The sequence below is a fragment of the Dendrobates tinctorius genome, unplaced genomic scaffold, assembly GCF_039654945.1.
Source record: "Dendrobates tinctorius isolate UK_male_01 unplaced genomic scaffold, ASM3965494v1 ptg000005l, whole genome shotgun sequence".
NCBI lineage: Eukaryota > Metazoa > Chordata > Amphibia > Anura > Dendrobatidae > Dendrobates > Dendrobates tinctorius.
In genome coordinates, this window is record NW_027361673.1 from 27875015 (window position 1) to 27894014 (window position 19000).

General features: G+C 41.6%; 1 protein-coding gene across 4 annotated transcripts in view; it reads left to right on the forward strand.

Moving 5' to 3' along the window:
- ANO10 (anoctamin 10) overlaps window positions 1-19000 on the forward strand; it is a 375037-nt gene that overhangs the window by 9965 nt on the left and 346072 nt on the right. For all 4 annotated transcript variants that reach the window (XM_073569028.1, XM_073569012.1, XM_073569036.1 and 1 more), the window contains exons 3-4: window positions 11680-11862; window positions 14992-15126. In XM_073569028.1, coding sequence (XP_073425129.1) covers window positions 11680-11862; window positions 14992-15126 — 318 coding nt within the window. The remainder of the gene's footprint in view (window positions 1-11679; window positions 11863-14991; window positions 15127-19000) is intronic.

Here is a 19000-nt window from a genome sequence, read left to right on the forward strand (position 1 = left end):
AGTTTTGTTCTAGTTTTTTAAGTCCACATTAGAGGAATATCATGCGAACCTCTGATTTCAGTGGGACCAGGCCACCCTTTCCTGTATATGGGGTCTCCTCCAACAGATAGTGTCAGGACGGAGAAGAGATTTCAATGGCCAATACATTATTTTTTTCAGAGAAGATAAACCATTGCCACAGAAATCTGGAAACCTCATTTTCCTCTCTCCCCATTGAAAATTCATGAACATTCTCTGAGCCCTCGTGTGTATGAGTATGGGGGAATTGGGAGAGTTCAGCCTTATTTCATGTGTATGGCCATCTGTAGGGAGATTGCATCGTAGCTTTTTATTTTTTGATTATTATTTTTTATTATTGTTGTTCTTAGTCTTGGTGACAATTAAAAGAGGTGAAAAGTGTGAATTAAATGGAGCGCCCGCCAGGGCCATGGGTTACTCGGTACCATGCCCCGTCAGTTCTTAAAGGGATGTGACACGGCAGTAGTGACCCGGTCTGTGGCCCTGGGAGTCCAATAAAAATGATGAAAAGGGGTATAAAGTTTATAAAAGATTTGTGACACCAACTGTGGTACTCGGCAAGTAAGGTGTTAGCCGACGCTGCAGATTCAGTCCACTGGGGCAGTTGTTGATGCAGCAGAGTTGGTTCAGCTCTCCTCGGGTAGAGCTAAGCCCCAGAGCAGTTGTATGCTTTATTTAAATATGGTGGTGACGGTTGTAATGCATAGTAGATGATGCAGTAATAAAGCTGAGGACACAGCAGGGTTGCAATTTCCTTTTACCTTTACTTGATAGTCTGGGGTGCAGACCAGGGGATCACAGATGGTGAGGGAGATCCGGTTAGCCTGGAAGCAGTTCAGGATCCACTGAGCCAGATGGATATGGAGGCCTCCCTTTTGCACTTTCCTCTGAGGTCCTTGCTACCTATAGCTGTGCTTGGGCCTCTATTCCTGCTTTTCTTTAAGCACTTGCCCGTATGGCAGGCAGCTTGAGCCTTTTTTACAGGTGTTGCTCCTTCGTGGCAGCTCCGGGCTCTCTTATGCTGCTGTGCCGCCGAGTGTTTTATGGGGCCAGGAGGCCTGCAGTCCCCTGCCCTCCGGATTTAGCTGTCGGGCTCTCTTTACCTGCGCAGCCATGGACTCCGGCTTCCTCTTTCCAGCGCTCAGCTCCGGGGTGAGCTTTCTCTCAGCTCCTCTCCCCAGATTCCCCAAATTTCTCCTTTCCTCCCCAATTATTGTCAGACTCTGTCAGCCCTCACTCCTCTCACTTCCTGACTGACTCCTTCCAGAACAATCTTCCTACCTTAGTACTAACTCCTCTCACCAACTGTCACTCCCTTAAGCTCTGCCCCTTCTCTACCCACACCCTCTAATTAACGCCCCCCTGGCCAGATGGGGACTAGTGTTATGTGCTGGTGTGTGAGTACTGGCAGTGCCCTTTCCTTACCTGAGAGCAGAGTACCACACCTCTGGATGAAGTGCAGTACCCTGTGGCGACTGAGACCATAAGGGCGCCACATAAATCTAAGACGATGTTATTGTTAGTTCAGTTTTTGCACATATTTTTTTTTCTATCCCTGGCATTACAAATGGCATAAAAACTGATAAGCGAGTGCCTTATGTTTTGTTATAGTCACTGCCTGCCACAAAAGTGAAATATTTGTATTCATGTATAAAATACATTACATGGACTACAAGAACGTATGCTGTAAATTCCGATATGAAATGGAGCACATGGGCACTGAAGCCAGTTGGATCGCTGACTGCAGAATTTGCAATCAATTTTACTACACACAGAATGGCATAAAAAAATCCCCAAAAAACAATTCTTGAATTGCTGGTTTTCATTCTGCCTCCCAAAAATTGAAATAGAAAGCAATCAAAAAATGTTACGTGACTGAAAACGGTACCAATAAAAACTCGCCCCACAAAAAACAAGCTGTGACATGACTGTCTGCAGAAATATGGAAAAATTATTATAGCTCTCAAAATATGGGGATGTAAAAACGAATTTTTGTAATAAAAAGCATTTTTTAGTGTGTGACAGCAACCAAACATAAAAACCCGATATAAATCTGGTATCGTTGTAATCGCACCGACTCGAAGAATAAAGTCATCTGATCACTTGTACTGCATGAGGAACAGCGTGAAAAATAAAATCACTTCTTCACATGCTGTTGATCTTTTTTGCTTTCTGCCTCCCAAAGATCGCAGTAAGGCTCGGCTCACAATTTATCCTGCTCACTGCACTGAGCACTTTACTGGCGTTTCCGTGTAAATCCCTGAAATACATGATTCAGACGGGAACCTCTGGCAGAAGATTCCTTATAATGAGGCAGATGAAGGAACTGTGGACGCCGTCTGGCCACTTGTGATCCGGCAGTGTCTGTCTTATTAGCCGTGCATAAAAGTGCCGTCCACCACAGTTTTGTACACTTCTGAAAAGAAGGAAATCGCTGAACAGAGACCATACGGCGTCCATAATAATTCTGCTGCCTATTTATAATGAATGGATCACTCGGGAGTTTCATCTGAGTCATGTCTCTCGGAGATTTATATGGAAACCCTCAAGTGATCAGCGTGGAGCGCAGAATAAATGTGATCCCAAATGTTATGTAAATGTCAATCCACAAAAATAGCAAGTCCCCACTCGGGTTTGTCGCATAATGGAAATATAGGGGGCTACCACGTTACTGGTAGTATAAATGCTGTGTAAATGCGATATGGCACCTCGCACCCCAAAAGAAATCCAGTGAATTCTGCGCTCCCAAATCCAAATACCCCCTCCCTTCTGAGACCCAGTGTGTATATACCACATTTAGCATCCACATGTGTGACAATTCTGTAGTGATTAGAGCCTGCCTAATTTATGGGTGCGTGTCTCCAGAAGCATGAGCTGGGCATAACGTACTGGTCACTAGAATATACTGGTCAACTACAATGGCAGTTTGCAATTTACTCAGTAGCATCCACTGCTTCTTGTTTCTAGAATACACCCATGGAGTCAAAATCATCATTACGCCTGTAGGTAACTTCCAAAATGAGCTCACTTCAGGGGGGATTTAAGTGCTCTGTATATGGAGTCTGCAAACTATTCTAGGAAAATCTGGGCTCCAGGAGGCAAATACCACTTCATCCCTCCCAAGTCTATCCATATGGCTAAGAAGAACTGTACAGCCACATTTGGGGTATTACTACATTCAGCAGGAATTGTGGGACAAATTTTGGTGAAATTTTTACCCATTTTTCCTCGTGAAAATGTAAAATCTGGGGCTAAAGCAAAATTTTTGTGGTAAAATAATTATTTTTTCTTCACTGCCCAATGGTATAAAATTGTGTGACACACCTGTCGTGTCAGTATGATCACTGCAACCCAGTGGGTCATGGCACATGCAAACCATAACAGTAAAATTCACACTATAATATGGCGCGCCTTCTCTTCTGAGCTGTAAACTGTGTTCGACCACATATGGGGTATCGGTGTACTTAGGAGAAATTGAACAACAAATTTTGGGGTACATTTTATCCTGCTATCCTTGTAAAAATGAAAAAAATGGGCCTAAAACAACAGTTTTGTGGAAAAAATATATTTTTTAATTTTCAGTAATCAACATTGTAAAATTCTGTGAAGCGAGTGGGAGGGGGGGGGGGTTCAAGGTGCTCACCACACATCTAAATAACTAAAATTCCATGAGAGGTCTAGTTTCCAAAATGGGGTCACTTGTGGGTTTTCCACTGTACAAACACAGCATGAAAGTCGCACCCAATTCTATCAAGGTCTGTGTTTCAAAACGTCACACCTTCCTTTCTAAGCCCTGCCGTGTGCCCAAACAGTAGTTTTCCCCCACATATGCGGTATTGGCGTACTCAGGAGAAATTGCGCAACAAATTGTATGGTGCAAATTCAATTAACTTTGTTGTTAAAGTTTTTTTTTCTTTTATAATAATAATTTTCACGGGTTAAAGGGAATCTGTCACCTCATTTTTCCCTTATGAGATGTGGCCACCGCCATCAGGGGCTTATCTACAGCATTCTGTAATGCTGTAGATAAGCCCCCGACGTAGCCTGAAAGAGAAGAAAAACGAGCTAGATTACACTCACCGGGGGGTGGTCCGGTCCGGGTCCGATGGGTGTCGCGGTCCGGCATCTCCCATCTTCTAGCGATGACGTCCTCTTCCTTGCTTCTGTTGCGGCTCCTGCGCAGGCATAATTCTCTGCCCTGTTGAGAGAAGAGTACTGCAGTGCGCAGGCGTCGGGAAAGGTCAGAGAGGTCCGGCGCCATTACTCTGTTTCAGTAGGCCCCACAATCATGGGCAAGACTGATGACTTGACAGATGTCCAGAAGGCAGTCATTGACACACGCCACAAGGTGGGTAAGCCACAAAAGGTCATAGCTAAAGAAGGTGGCTGTTCACAGAGTACTGTATCCAAGCATATTAATGGAAAGTTGAGTGGAAGGAAAAAGTGTGGTATAAAAAGGTACACAAGCAACTGGGTAAACCACAGCCTTGAAAGAATTGTTAAGAAAAGGTCATTCAAAAATTTGGGTAAGATTCACAAGGAGTGGACTGCTGCTGGAGTCATTGCTTCAAGAGCCACCACACACAGATGTATACAGGACATGGGCTACAAGTGTTGTATTCCTTGTGTTGAGCCACTCATGATCAATAGACAATGCCAGAAGCGTCTTACCTGGGCAAAGGAGAAAAAGAACTGGACTGTTGCTCCGTGGTCCAAGGTGTTGCTTTCAGATGAAAGTAAATTTTGCATTTCATTTGGAAATCAAGGTCCCAGAGTCTGGAGAAAGAGTGGAGAGGCCACAATCCAAGCTGCTTGAGATCTAGTGTGAAGTTTCCACAATCAGTGATGGTTTGGGGAGCCATGTCATCTGCTGGTGTAGGTCCACTGTGTTTTATCAAGACTAAAGCCAGCGCAGCTGTCTACCAGGAAATTTTAGAGCACTTCATGATTTCCTCTGCCGACAAGCTTTTTGGAGATGCTAATTTCATTCTCCAGCAGGACTTGGCACCTGTCCACAATGCCAAAAGTACCAATAGTACCAATACCTGGTTTAACCCCTTCCCGACCTGTGACGCAGCGTTTGCGTCATGAAAACTTGTGACTTCCCGACCTGTGATGCAATATATGCGTCATGGCGGGATCGCGTTCCTGTGGGTCGGGTGACGGGGTCACTGAAATGTCACCCGACCTGCAGGTACAGGAATACCTGTACTTGCCCCCCCCCGTGGCTACGATCGCTCTGATTGGTCTTTTTAATTTCAACAGCCAATCGGAGCAATTGTAATATTTCACCAATGAAACTTGGTGAAATATTACAATCCAGCCATGGCCAAAGCTGCAATATCATCGGTCATGACTGGAGACCGCGATCTGCCGCTGCAATCGACTGACGGCCGGGGTCTTCCACTCCCCTCTTCTGCTGTCTGATTCCTGATAAACTTTACTGAAACACTTGGGGGTTCAAAGTTCTCACAACACATCTAGATAAGTTCCTTGGAGGGTCTAGTTTCCAAAATGTGTGGGGGAGCTCCAATGTTTAGGCACACAAGGACTCTCCATGCGCGACATGGTGTCCGCTAATGATTGGAGCTAATTTTTACATTCAAAAAGTCAAATGGCGCTCCTTCCCTTCCGAGCCCTGCCGTGCGCCCAAACAGTGGTATATGACCACATATGAGGTATCGGTGTACTCAGGAGAAATTGCCCAACAAATTTTCCACGTTGCTTTAGTTCCTGTTAAGCACCTGAAGGGTTAATAATCTTGAATGTAGTTTTGAGCACCTTGAGGGGTGCAGTTTTTAGAATGGTGTCACTTTTGGGTATTTTCTGCCATATAGACCCCTCAAAGTGACTTCAAATGTGAGATGGTCCCTAAAAAAAAATGGTTTTGTAAATTTTGTTGTAAAAATGAGAAATCACTGGTCAACTTTTAACCCTTATAACTTCCTAACAAAAAAAATTTTTTTTCAAAATTGTGCTGATGTAAAGAAGACATGGTGCAAATGTTAGTTATTAACTATTTTGTGTCACATAACTCTCTTGTTTAACAGAATAAAAATTCAAAATTTTAAAATTGCGAAATTTTCAAAATTTTCGCCAAATTTCCGATTTTTTTTTTTTTTTACAAATAAATGCAAAAATTATCAACCTAAATTTACCACTAGCATGAATCCCAATATGTCACAAAATAACATTCTCAGAAACACTAGGATCCGTTGAAGCGTTCCAGAGTTATTACCTCATAAAGGTACACTGGTCAGAATTGCAAAAAATGGCCTGGTCATTAAGGTCAAAATAGGCTGGGTCGTGAAGGGGTTTTAAAAGCAACAGTATCACTGTGCTTGATTGGCCAGCAAACTTGCCTGACCTTAAACCCATAGAGAATCTATGGGGTATTGTAAATAGAAAGATAAGAGACACCAGACCCAACAATGCAGAAGAGCTGAAGGCTGCTATCAAAGCAACCTGGGCTTCCATAACTCCTCAGCAGTGCCACAGGCTGATCGCCTCCATGCCATGCCACATTGATGCAGTAATTGATGCAAAAGGATCCCCGACCAAGTATTGAGTGCATTTACTGAACATTCATTTCAGTAGGCCAAAATTTCAGATTTTAAAACCCTTTTTCAAGCTGGTGTTATAAATTATTCTAATTTACTGAGATAATGACATTTGGGTTTTCATTGACTGTAAGCCATAATCATCAACATTAAAGGGAATCTGTCATCAATTTTTTTGCCTATCAGCTGCAGCTACCGTCATCACGGGCTTATCTACAGCATTCTATAATGCTGTAGATAAGCCCCCTATGTTACCTGAAAGAGAAGAAAAAAAGAGTTAGATTATACTCACCCAGGGGTGTTCCGGGTCCGATTCGGTGCCTCCCATCTTGCAGTGATGATGTCCTCTTCATTCCTGACCGTCGCGGCTCCGGCGCAGGTGCATTGCTCTACCCTGTTGAGGGCAGAGCAGAGTCCTGCAGTGCGCAGGACCTCTTCCTGTGCACTGCAGTAATCTGCTCTGCCTTCAACAGGGCAGAGCAGTGCGCCTGCACCAGAGCTGCGACGGCCAGGAATGAAGAGGATGTCATCGCTGCAAGATGGGAGGCGCCAGACCGGACTGCGACACCCATCGGACCCGAACAGGACCCGGAATGCCCCTGGGTGAGTATAATTTAACTCATTTTTCTTCTCTTTCAGGTTACATCGGGGGCTTATCTACAGCATTACAGAATGCTGTAGATAAACCCCTGATGCCAGTGGCTTCAGCTGATAGGCAAAAAATTGATGACAGATTCCATTTAACAGAAATAAACACTTGAAGTAGATCACTCTGTTTGTAATGATTCTATATGAGTTTCACTTTTTGTATTGAAGAATAGAAATAAATGAACTTTTTGATGACCAGTAGATGTGTGGGGAGAACCTTGAACCCCCAGGTCTTCACAGAAAAGTATTACGCTGAACCGTGAAAACAAAAAAAGAAAAAAAAAAAATTTCCACAGAAAAGTTATTTTATCCCCAATTTTTTGTTTATTTTCACAAGAATAAGGCTGGTTTCACATTAGCGCTTTTTAAGCGCACGCACGGCCGGGGGTAGCTCCGCCCCCGAGCCGGCTCTCTGCCCGGCGTGCCCGCACCTTGCTTGTAGCGCCGCCTCCTAGCGCACAGCGGCCCCTGCGATCGGCGCACCCTATCTTTAGCATAGGGTGCGCAGATCGTGCGCAGGCCGTGCGCTAGTTGCGCTTTGACCTGCGCTGCGCACTTTTGACGGTGCGCCGTGCCCGCCAAAATCCGAAAAGTTTGATTTTGTCCCTCAAAGTCACTTCAAATGTGATGTGATTCCTAAAAAAATGATTTTGTAAATTTTGTTGAAAAAAGGAGAACTTGCTGGTCAACTTAGTACCCTTCTAATTTCCTAACAAAAAAAATTGTTTAAAAGATTGTGGTCACGGAAAGTAGACATGTGGGAAATGTTATTTACTAACTATTTTGTGTTACATAACTCTCTGATTTAAGGGCATAAAACTTAAAACGTTGAAAATTGCAAAATTTTCTGAGATCCATTGAAGTGTTCCAGAGTTATTACCTTATAAAGTGACACTGGTCAGAATTGTAAAATTTGGCCCGGTCTCGAAGGTCAAACAGGCCTGGGAGTGAAGGAGTTAAGTGATAGATGAATGGGAATAATCCCAAATAATATTATGGGATCAGTTACCACAACATTTTTCCTGTGGTGTTTTTATACCACATTGGAGAGGGAAAACTGATGGTTGCATGTATGAAAACAAGGCCTAACTAATAAAACTACATATTGTAGGGATTAGCTCTGGTAGGTAATGGCAGGGCTGCGGTAACAAGGCAACACACAGGCTTAAAGTCCAATTTCAGTGGTTTAATGTCACGTTACAAACAACAGATTAACAGAAAGTAAGGAAAAACATAAATGTACTCCAGCTTGGAGAACCACTAGTCCCAGACTCACCCCTTGCACGGGACGGGATTAACTAAGCACCTGCCAGGTCCGCGGCATCCGCCAGGTGCCATTCCCGGGGTTGTTGAGAGTCTTGCTGCTATAGTCCTGCAGCACAGGGATCCTGTATACAAGTTCAGGCTAAGTCCAACCAAGCTCCTGTAACTTCCAGACACACTCACCATGTGCCAAACACCAACCTCCATTACATAGCTCATAACCCCTCCCACAAGTGAGGTAAATATCACATGGGCTGATCACGTGACCATGACATCATCGCAGGTCCTGTCTTTAGGGAAAAACCCGGCCAAACATTAATCTGCTGGAGAAATGTATCTCCCATCCAGTAAAATACCCTTTACTGTACCACAATATATACAATAGGCTAGAGGTGCTGTGCTTCACAGTACATCTCATTAAAATTGTATGAAAGGGGCTTGTTAGTTTACATTTGGGAGCTCTTCTGTTATATTAGTAAGGAGGTGAGATTATGGATATTCTTAAATAAGAATTTGTGGATTATGTCATTACTTGTAAGTGTCTTATTGATGATTCAGAGCAGTGTGCATGCATATGGTGGCGATATGCATGTTGGGTCTGTCTTTCATTACTTCTTTCAATGACGTTAGGGTTCAGAAACCATGAATCCGGTAAAGGAAGTAGCTGCTCATTCTTCAGGTGGCCAGAAAGCTGCTCACCACTAGTGTAGAAATCAGAAAGATGCCGGTGGCACCACTGCCACACGAAATAACACCAAAGATGCTTATGGTAAGACTGCCAACATTTTTCTAATTCTTTGGTTAGAAAAACAATCGGCAACTCACCTACCAGAAAAAATGACATCATGTGCACATACGAGCAAGAAACTCAGATGCTCACCTGGAGCAAAAGGGCTTGGTTCAGGGCGTTGGCCTTCTGTCTCAGTAGTGTATACTTTGATAGTGATATTTAAAGTTGATCAACAAGTGAAGAGCTGAACCTTACCATGTAATAGGTATTCTTATCAGACACCCATATTGTGTGTTTAATCTCTTGGCACTCCGTTTTGATTTGTTAATAAATGCTTTATACAAATACAGTTATGTGCAAAAATTTACAGTATAGACAAAAGCAGTGAGAGTAGGGACCTAACAAAGGCCCCCGTGGCTGCAATCTTAGTCCTTCTATTAGACCCAGTCAGAGCATTGTATCTAGAGGCGTAATACATCGCAATGCCAATGTATTGCAATGAATTATATGAGTAGTCAAACTTATTTACGTTCAATTCCCCAAGAGGGATTAAATTATAAACATAGCAATTCCAGCTATAAAAATGTCACTTTATTTAGCATTATTAAAAAGGAAAAAAAAATGAAATAAAAAGCTATCTGAAAATTATATACACCAAAATGGTATCAATAAAAACATCAACCCATCAAGCAAAAAAGCAATCCTCTTAGGACTCTTGTGTGATGACACAATGCCTCCCTCCCCCTCTACCCATCACCTTCTAAAAAGAAAAAAGAATACATTTTTCACCGTTACCGGTAAATATAGCCCATAATGGTATCACTTGGAACAGAGTAATAAAAAAAAAATCACTGTCCTCAAGGCTCAAAATAGCTGCGTTCTTAGCAGTTAGTAGTTTATCTTTGATGGTCACTGCAGTGCAGTCCCGTCTGGTATGAACATGTATGTATATAACAGCATGGTGGCTCAGTGGTTAGCACTGTAACCTTGTAGCGCTGGGGTCCTGGGTCTAAATCCCACCAAGGACAATATCTGCAAGGGCTTTCAATGTTCTCCCTTCAAATCTTTGCAAGAGTTTCCTCTCACCCTCCAAAGACATACTGATAAGGAATAAAAAAATAAGGAAAAAGCAGACTTTCAAAAAATGCACACGAAAGCAGTAAATATATATTCATTAATTATAGTATTCTTTCGAATTCGGAATATGTCCAGCAATGCCATCAGATTAGAGCTGACAGCAACCAGTGAGACCCATCTACTCCAATCCACTATTTGTAGAAGTCTGACCACAAGTGATTTTCAGTGAAGAATTGTGTAAAAAAATAAATACAAAACTTTCAACATGAAAACAAGGCAAGTCATCTAAACTATGCCTGAAAACATAGGAACTGGTTTGCAGAAAAATGACAGCAGGGGCTCAAGACTGATGAGTACAAATGTGAAACATTTGGCTGTAACAAAAGACCGTTTGTTCGCTGAAGGGCTGGATAGCTGTATAATAAGGGTTATCTGCAGGAAACAGTGAAGCATGGTGGAGGTTCCTTGCAAAATGGAGTTGGGGATTTGGTCACATTACATGGTGTCCTCATTTCTGAGAAATAAGGAGATACTTATCCATCGTGCAATACCATCAGGGGGGTGTCTGATTGGTTTCAAATTTTAACTTGCATCAGGAAAACTACCCCAAACGTACAGGCAATGTAATTAAGATCTATCTTTAGCATAAGAGTCCTGGAGGTGATGATACATTACCACAGAGCTCTGATCACAACATTAAGTCTATCTGGAATTACATGAAGAGTCAAAGATTTGCACAAGCCTACTTCCACAGAATGTCTGGGGTTAGTTCTCCAAGATGTTTGGAACAACCTTCCTGCCGAGTTTCTTTTAAAATTTACTTGCAGGTGTTCCTAGAAGAATTGATGTGGTTTTGAAGGCAAAGGGAGATCACACTAAATATTTATCTGATTTAGATTTCTTTCTTGTTCATTCACTTAGCATTTTGTGAATTAAAAAAAAAAAAAAAACCCTATTAACACTTCTATTTTTTAAAGCATTTTTATTGTGCTGTTTTTTTTCCACACCCGCCTAAAACTTTTGCAAAGCACTGCATATGTAAATTTTTAGAAAGGCTCAACATAACTTGTATTTTTTCTTTATATCTCTGCTCATTTTGGTTTTAGGAGTCTAGTGGGAGGTATGTGCATACAGAGATCATGTGAAGCATGTAGTGGTCAGGTTTTTATGGTAGTGGGGATACTGGATATGTGTATATTATGGTAGGACTTAGTCTGGACTTGAGACTTGTTTAGTTCTAGATTTGATCACCTATTTTTACATGCTTTTTACTGCATCTTTAACTGATGGAGGGAGGGTAGCTACTCATGGGGCCATTCTTGTATATTATTGCTACTCTTTTCATTTCAAATGTAACCTTGACTTTTCCTGTACTTGTATAAGGTGCCCAGCTGTTGATTAAACCGCTAGTGATCTCAGAAGAGGAGGAAAATATTTATGTCGTTGGAGCTTCCACCAGACGACTTCTTCTTGGAGCTGAGGCTGCAGGATTTGTAAAGGAAAGCAACGATGGCACAATGAGACCTTTCTTATATAGCAACCGAGTGGAGTACAAAAATTTTCTGGGTAAGTTGTACATACTACGGTTATTCTGGTATGAAGCAAATGTACACGTTGCGGAATCCTGTCTCCACTCCTTAGTTATGCAGTTGAGTCAGATCTTATTCATTCCTTAGATGAGAGAGTGAATGTAATCTCACTGTTGTGATGTTTGCTTTGCTTTTCACAGAATTTTTGCTTTTTTTTTTTTTTGCAGGGGGGGGGTGTGTTCCTGATTCGTTTAAATGAGGGACACTGTTCTTTGTCTTTTTATGTCTTCTGCTGATGTTAAAACTCAAATCCCATTATTGTAGGTGGTGTAATACTGAAATTATCTTCTCTTGCTATCAGATTAGCTAGACACATTATATGGAACACCAGCCATCGATCACAGACTTTTATAACTCATGCTATTTACTGGCTAATTAATCTTTTATTCCAATGTGTTGCTCTTTGACAGACTAGACTACTTATTCTCATTGGTCTAGCAGGAAAACTCTGCACTGACTACAAGAAAACTGCTGAGAGAGCCATGAGCACCACATATTTTAAAATGTAATACCGTGAGAGCCGTACAATATGGGTAAAACTAAATACAAGTAAATGTGTGTATTTTATGTAAGACCAACACTTTTAAAGTTCAATAAGTCTCTGAATCCTTTTTAATAACGTTGTTATGCTGTTGCTAACCAATGATGAATAAAGTACTTCTTACCATTAATGTGACTTCTGGTGCTCCATGGCTTTGCTGATGGCTTTGTAGTCTGGTTAATACATGGTGAGGTTAAGCTTCATGCAGGCGTTGAGCCTTCCATCCGCTAAACTTGATCGTTGGTTGGTCTTAATGTTCTTTAGATGTGGGAAAGACTGCTCACATGCATACGTAGAGCCAAACATTGTCAGTACAGCAACACTCACATGCTGCAGTGTGTGGTATGTGACGGGAAGCGCATTCCAAGTTTTGACAATCAGCTGGTTGCTCGCCAACTCTGCTTGCTGTCATGCAAGTCTTTCTAAATCTTCATTCAGTGACTTGAACTTATTCACCCACATGTCTGAGGCCTTCAGGTCTGCAGCTTGGAGCTCAAAATCTTTGACGGAGACACCGAGGATGTAACTCAGGTCGGCGCTGTCCACTTCACACTCGTGTGGATGGGTGATGAACTCAAAAAGACAAGTGCGCTCACGAAATTCTCCAAAGCGCGCTTTGAATAACTGCAGGAGATTAGATGTGAAGCCCGCTAGCTGCTGAAGATCAAGATGTTGAGCAGGGTCACTTGCTGTGCATGAATCTTTAAACTCTCCCAGTTTTTCAAAGTGTAATAAACTACCTGTTTCAGTGTCGGCGGTGAAGAGTTCTAGCTTGTTTTCAAATGCTAACACTGCTTGTTGAAGGGATAAGACTGTATTTTCAACGCCTTGCATTTTCACATTGAGCTAGTTCAGATGTTCAGTCATGTCCACAAGATAGTAGAACATCAGGAGCCACTCAGTGTTATAAATTGAAAAGTAATGGTGACACAGGAGGATGCAGCCTTATTTGAGCCTCACTCTACTTTGGAACATGCTGTGTTGCCGTGTTCAGTTCGGACTATAGATTCTTGGTCAATGTAAGGGTTCCTAATGAGGCTGATCAGATGGTTCGGCACACCCATATGCTTCATTGTATTCCAATGCTTCTGGTGATCAACCCAGTTGAAGGCTTTGCTATAGTCGATGAAGCAAAAATAGATGTGCTGGTCCAAGGGGACATGCACTTTCGACCGGAGCCACCGCTACTAGTTAGGTATGTGTGATTTGGAGTTATGATATCTGTAAGGGTCCCTACTGAGCTATAGGGCACTATGTCACTTTATTTGGGGTACATGTAATGTTCATTATTGGAGTGGCAGACTTATCACTCGTTATTGTGAACAATTTAATGATACTTACCGATGCTTCTGCATTAAAATATTTAACCTCTTTTATATACCAACGTGGGATTTGTGCAATAGGTGCTAGGTAACATCTGTGTGGCCTTATTACCTCTGGTTATTCCTGTATGTATTTTCGATATTACAATCCTTTTTTATGTCTATCACCTTATATGAATTGTGAAAAATAAAAATTATGCATTTTTTACACCAATACACTCCGTATTCTCTTAGGCTCTTAGGCTAAGTTCACACGTAGCGGAATTCCCGCGGAAGTTACCGCGAGAATTCCGGAATTCCATTCCGCAGGAAAATCGCATTTTAAATTCCCGCGATTTTCCCGTGGAAAAACTAGCGATTTGCAAGCGTAATTAGCTTGCAGAATGCTAGCGTTTTCCAAACGATCTGGAGCATCTCTTGGAGAATTGATTGACAGGTTGGTCAGACTCGTCAAACACAGTGTTTGACAAGTGTGACCAACTTTTTACTACTGATGCTGCCTATGCAGCATCAGTAGTAAAAGATAGGATGTAAAAAATAATAAAAAAAATAAAAAATATTGTTATTCTCACCTTCCGGCGTCCTGCGCAGCCTTCCCGCCTCTCTCCATGCTCCCGGCATCTTCTGGTCCCAGTAATCCTTTGCGCGAATGACCGCGAGACGTCGCGCTACCGCGAGAGGGGTAGGAAGGCTGCACGGGACGCCGGAAGGTGAGAATAACAATAATTTTTATTTTAATTCTATTTTTTACAGGGATATGATGCCCACAACCCGGAGGACAGTCTCCTCTCCTCCGGACCGTGGGTACCATCCGCAAATGTTCTGCTTACTTTTCGCATGTTGGGCATAGCCACATGCAGAAAGTAAGCAGAACAATCCATTTCTATGTGGGCGGAACCGCCGCGATTCCTCTAAATTAATGAGCAAGCTGCGTTTTTTACCGCGAAGCGATTCCGCCGCGGAAAAAGCCGCAGCATTGGCACAGCATTGTGCAATCCCATGGGATGCTTATTTTTCGCGGCAAAATTGCGCGTTTAAAACCGCCGCGAAAACGTGAAAAAAACACGATGTGTGAACACAGCCTTATAATAAGATCCACCAGCAGATACTAGTCTGCTTGCTGATGGTTTGCAGAAACACAATTTTAATTGTAATTTTGCTGACCTCATATGCTATTCTAGAGCTCAATATGGGATATTTTGTAGATTTTGTTAATATTCATCTGATTTATACTTTTATGCAGGCGATGGAGAAGATTTTCTTACCATGGCCGAGTGTCAGTATATCATTAAACATGAGCTGGACAATCTTCGTGCTCAAGATGAGACAAGTATTCCTGGTTATCCACAGTCCAAGCTTTATCCTGGAAAATCAATAGGTAAGTGCATTTTATAATCTTATTCAATCTGAACAATCTTAAGTGATTCTTGATGATGATGAACAGGTCTGGACAGAGATCAGCAATCTGCAGTATACGGCTGGTGATATGATCAGGGAATCAATAATTAATATCAAAAGTTAGCAAGAAATGGATACTGAATTTGAGGTAAAAATGACTAAACCTTATAATGGATTGAAAATTGAAAGGAAAACAGGTTTTTTTGTGTAAGACTTGGAGGTGTAGCTTAAAGGGAAATAGAAGGTTGATCTTCTGGCTTTCGAATATTTCCAGACTTGTGCAACATACACCCTAAAAAAAGATAGAATCACAGTTAGTGCGGCTCTTACTTTGAGCTAAACTAAGCCTTAAAGTTACAGATCAATAATGTTCTTTGAAACATGGTAAGGCTCCAGGTTATCGTTCAGGAGAGAAGTTATTTTTATGTGATCCTAAAGTGTCTTTGCGATCTAAGAATACACTATGGAAATATGGAGCTATAAGGACTTAAAAAAAACCTAGTGTTATATTCGTAGAGCTCTATCCGTTGGACTATATGCCACAATAAAGGTTATTTTCTGTTGGCGAGCATTTTATTTTGTGTTCTTGGAGTTTGATCTTCCTGCAGTTTTTCCTTGAGTTCTCGCACAGTTTTTATTAAAATAAATAACACACGATGATAATATAATAATTATGTATCCTCCTTCAGTAGATGTATGTAATAGTGTGTCAGGCGCCTAAGTTAGCTTTCTTACCTTGACAAATTGCTATATAAAGGTGATGATGCTGGCAATGCCGCTGTGCCCAACTGACCGAAGAACTATTATGCCGGATGCAAACAATCCGGAACTAGCAGCGCTTTGGACGCAGCGTATGTTCGCTGCGCCCAAAGCACTGCCTTCTATTGAACGCAGGTAGATCTGCATGTCTTCACTGAACCGTGCGGATTTACCGTGTTCAATATATTTCTATTGATGTAATTTCTGTTGTGGGGACTAGTGACCCTGCAAGATAGATAGACCTTCTGCGTCTTGATAGATGCGCCACATGTCAGTCTCCGCAGATGAGCCACGGGTGACTGTACATGCATAGTGGACATGGGATTTCTAGAAATCCCATCCACTATGCTGTAACATCTGGCCGCTGCGGGTTTGACGCTGCATAAATACGCAGCGTCAGAGCCGCAGCAGTTCCTGATAGTGGACACATACTCTTTATTTATTTATTATGTTTTGCTTATATAGTGCAGCAACGTTAACTAACACACCAGAAAGATATCGCAATGCAGAAAGTTACCACTTAACGCAACAAAAGCCATTGAACTTATCCTGAATGCGAAAAGTGGCCTCTTCCTAATAGAGTTAATCAGAAATGACAAAAAAACAACAAACTTAAAGCGGTTGTCCACTACTTTATTATTGATGATTTATCCGTAAGATATGTCAGCAGTGTCTGATTGGTCGGGGAATCATCACTATAAGGGCGTAGTGTAGCGTACACTACTCCAGAAACATTTAAGCTTTTATCCTCATGATGTATCCTCCTGTTTTTCAATAAATTTCTAATAAAAAGATTAATTTTATTGATGAAGTGCCCCAAAATCCTTTTTTCTTTGTCAGTTCCACTCTTTAGCACTGTTCAATATTTTCTACATTTGTTGATAATCGCTAGTCTCTCATTGTGGTTCGCCCAAGTCCCAGATCTTCAGCCTTGACTCTGTAACCCTTTGCAGACTGGTAGATTTCAGTGATTTTTTTCATTCATATAGGAATCCCTGTAGCACGTGGCATCATGCACTGATGTGTAACACCTTTTAGGTGCTTCGCGATGCCATGTTTAGAACCAATAGGTCTGACAGTAATAATGGCTTACTGTGGTTAGATAAATGAAACCAAATTGTCAATTAAACTTGGTTAACTGGTTGGTTTAGTAGCTAAGGGGGCGATTACTTTTCCACATAGGAATGGACAGAGCTTAGCAGCGTTTTTATTTCAGTCAGTGATCATTTAAAACAATATTTTGTGTTTACTTGTGTTATTTTTGTGTAATAGTAAAGTTACTTTGATGACACTGCGCAACAAATTTCAGGGAAGTTCTTGTCCCCTGAGAAAATTTTATTGTATTTTATAGATTTTGATATGCTGAGCACAAGTATGTGCTCCAAAAGTCTGTATCGCGTAAGGTTTTAAAGAAACAACAGTTTATAGTCTACATTATGACGTTCTTGTAGCCTTGATCCCAATAATTCTGGCTGCCTCTTTGACAATTTCAAATCTCTGACCAAGTCACTCAATCATGTGGATTAGATTTAGAAGGCTCAAAGTCTTGGTCTGCAGCAGTTTCATTTTCCACTGACGTTGGTAAATCATCTTCGTCGTCCTCCATTGTCCATACTTTGGGTGGCTTTGGAACAAGAAAACTTTCATCATGTGGCACTGGTTTGTGGCTGAAGGAAGATTAGGATGTTCTATTGATTTTTTGTTCTTTGCTGAATATCCTCTTGCATTTGTAAAGCAGAAGTAGCAATCTGTTACATGATCTCTCTGCTCTCTCCATATCATTGGGACAATGAACGGCATTGAAGGTCGTGATCCATTCAGCCATGCTCTAAGTATGTCAGTATTGTCTTGTGATTCCTCCCCTGCCCAGGAGATGTGGTATACTCCGTACACGGTCAGCCGAATGATTCACTGCAACAGCGCGGAATTTGCATAATAAGTGCTTGCATATGTGTAAATCAGCGATTTGTTATTTCAGTGGAAAATTCAGAATATACTGTAACAGAAAAAGTTTGTATATGAGTTTTTAGAATTATAACAGAATATTATAATGTTTCGTATCATTTCTCAAAAACTTTATGTGATAGGAAAAATCTGAAGTCATTTCTGAAATCAGCATGAAAAAATCTATCAGAAACACTCAAAATTGTCCGAGGGACAAAACTTTGGTAACACAGTGTGATCTTAAACATAGCCAATGTGCAAAAATAGTAGAAATTGTGACTGTAGTCCCTGAAATTGAGAGGCATATGTATCAGATAATTATTTTTTGACTGAAACACGTGTATATTGGGCTAAAAATAATTTTTGAAGTTGGGTTGCATTACAAAATTTTGACTGTTTTGCTTTTACAGGCTCTTTGTTTCCGTGCACATTCATCCTTAGTGTAGTCTTTGTCCATAAATCATAAATGACTGATAAGGAGATAGACTTTCAGAACAAGCTCACTGATGGATTCTCAGGTAAAGGGCTTGTCACTTGCTCTTGTAAGTGCAGCTTTCTTCACAAACTGACCAGATAAAGCGCTTTCCCGTTATTTTACAATCGGAGGAAGCTGATGGATTGATCTGGTCACATCCACCTCCACGAGGAGTCATTATTGAGAGGAAAGCTCCACTTACAAGTAAAAGTGTCTAACCTCTTTACCTGATAATTCTTAGTGAACCTTATTTGTCCACCATAGGACAAACTGTCTACAGCCTATCCTGAGTAATATATATGTATATCAGGATCGGCTATAGTTTATTCCACCAGCACCACTGTGTCTTTCTGTCCTCCAAAAAACCTGTCGAGCTGACAAGATAAATGTTGAATCTGTCAGCTTGAGAGGTTACTCAAAGTAAGAATGTGGGAAAGCGCCACAAGTAATCTGTCTCCTGGAGCTGTATCTAATATACTTAATGAACCGGGCTATGGTCCAATAGCACCAGATCTTCTATCACCACTGAAACTGAGAAGCTGAGAGAGAGGTTTTTTCTCCTTCGTCTCATTGGGGGACACAGAGACTGTGGGTGTGTGCTATTGCCGTCTGGAGGCTGACACTAGGCATACAAAAAACAAGTTAGCTCCTCCTCCACCGCATACACCCTCGCCCC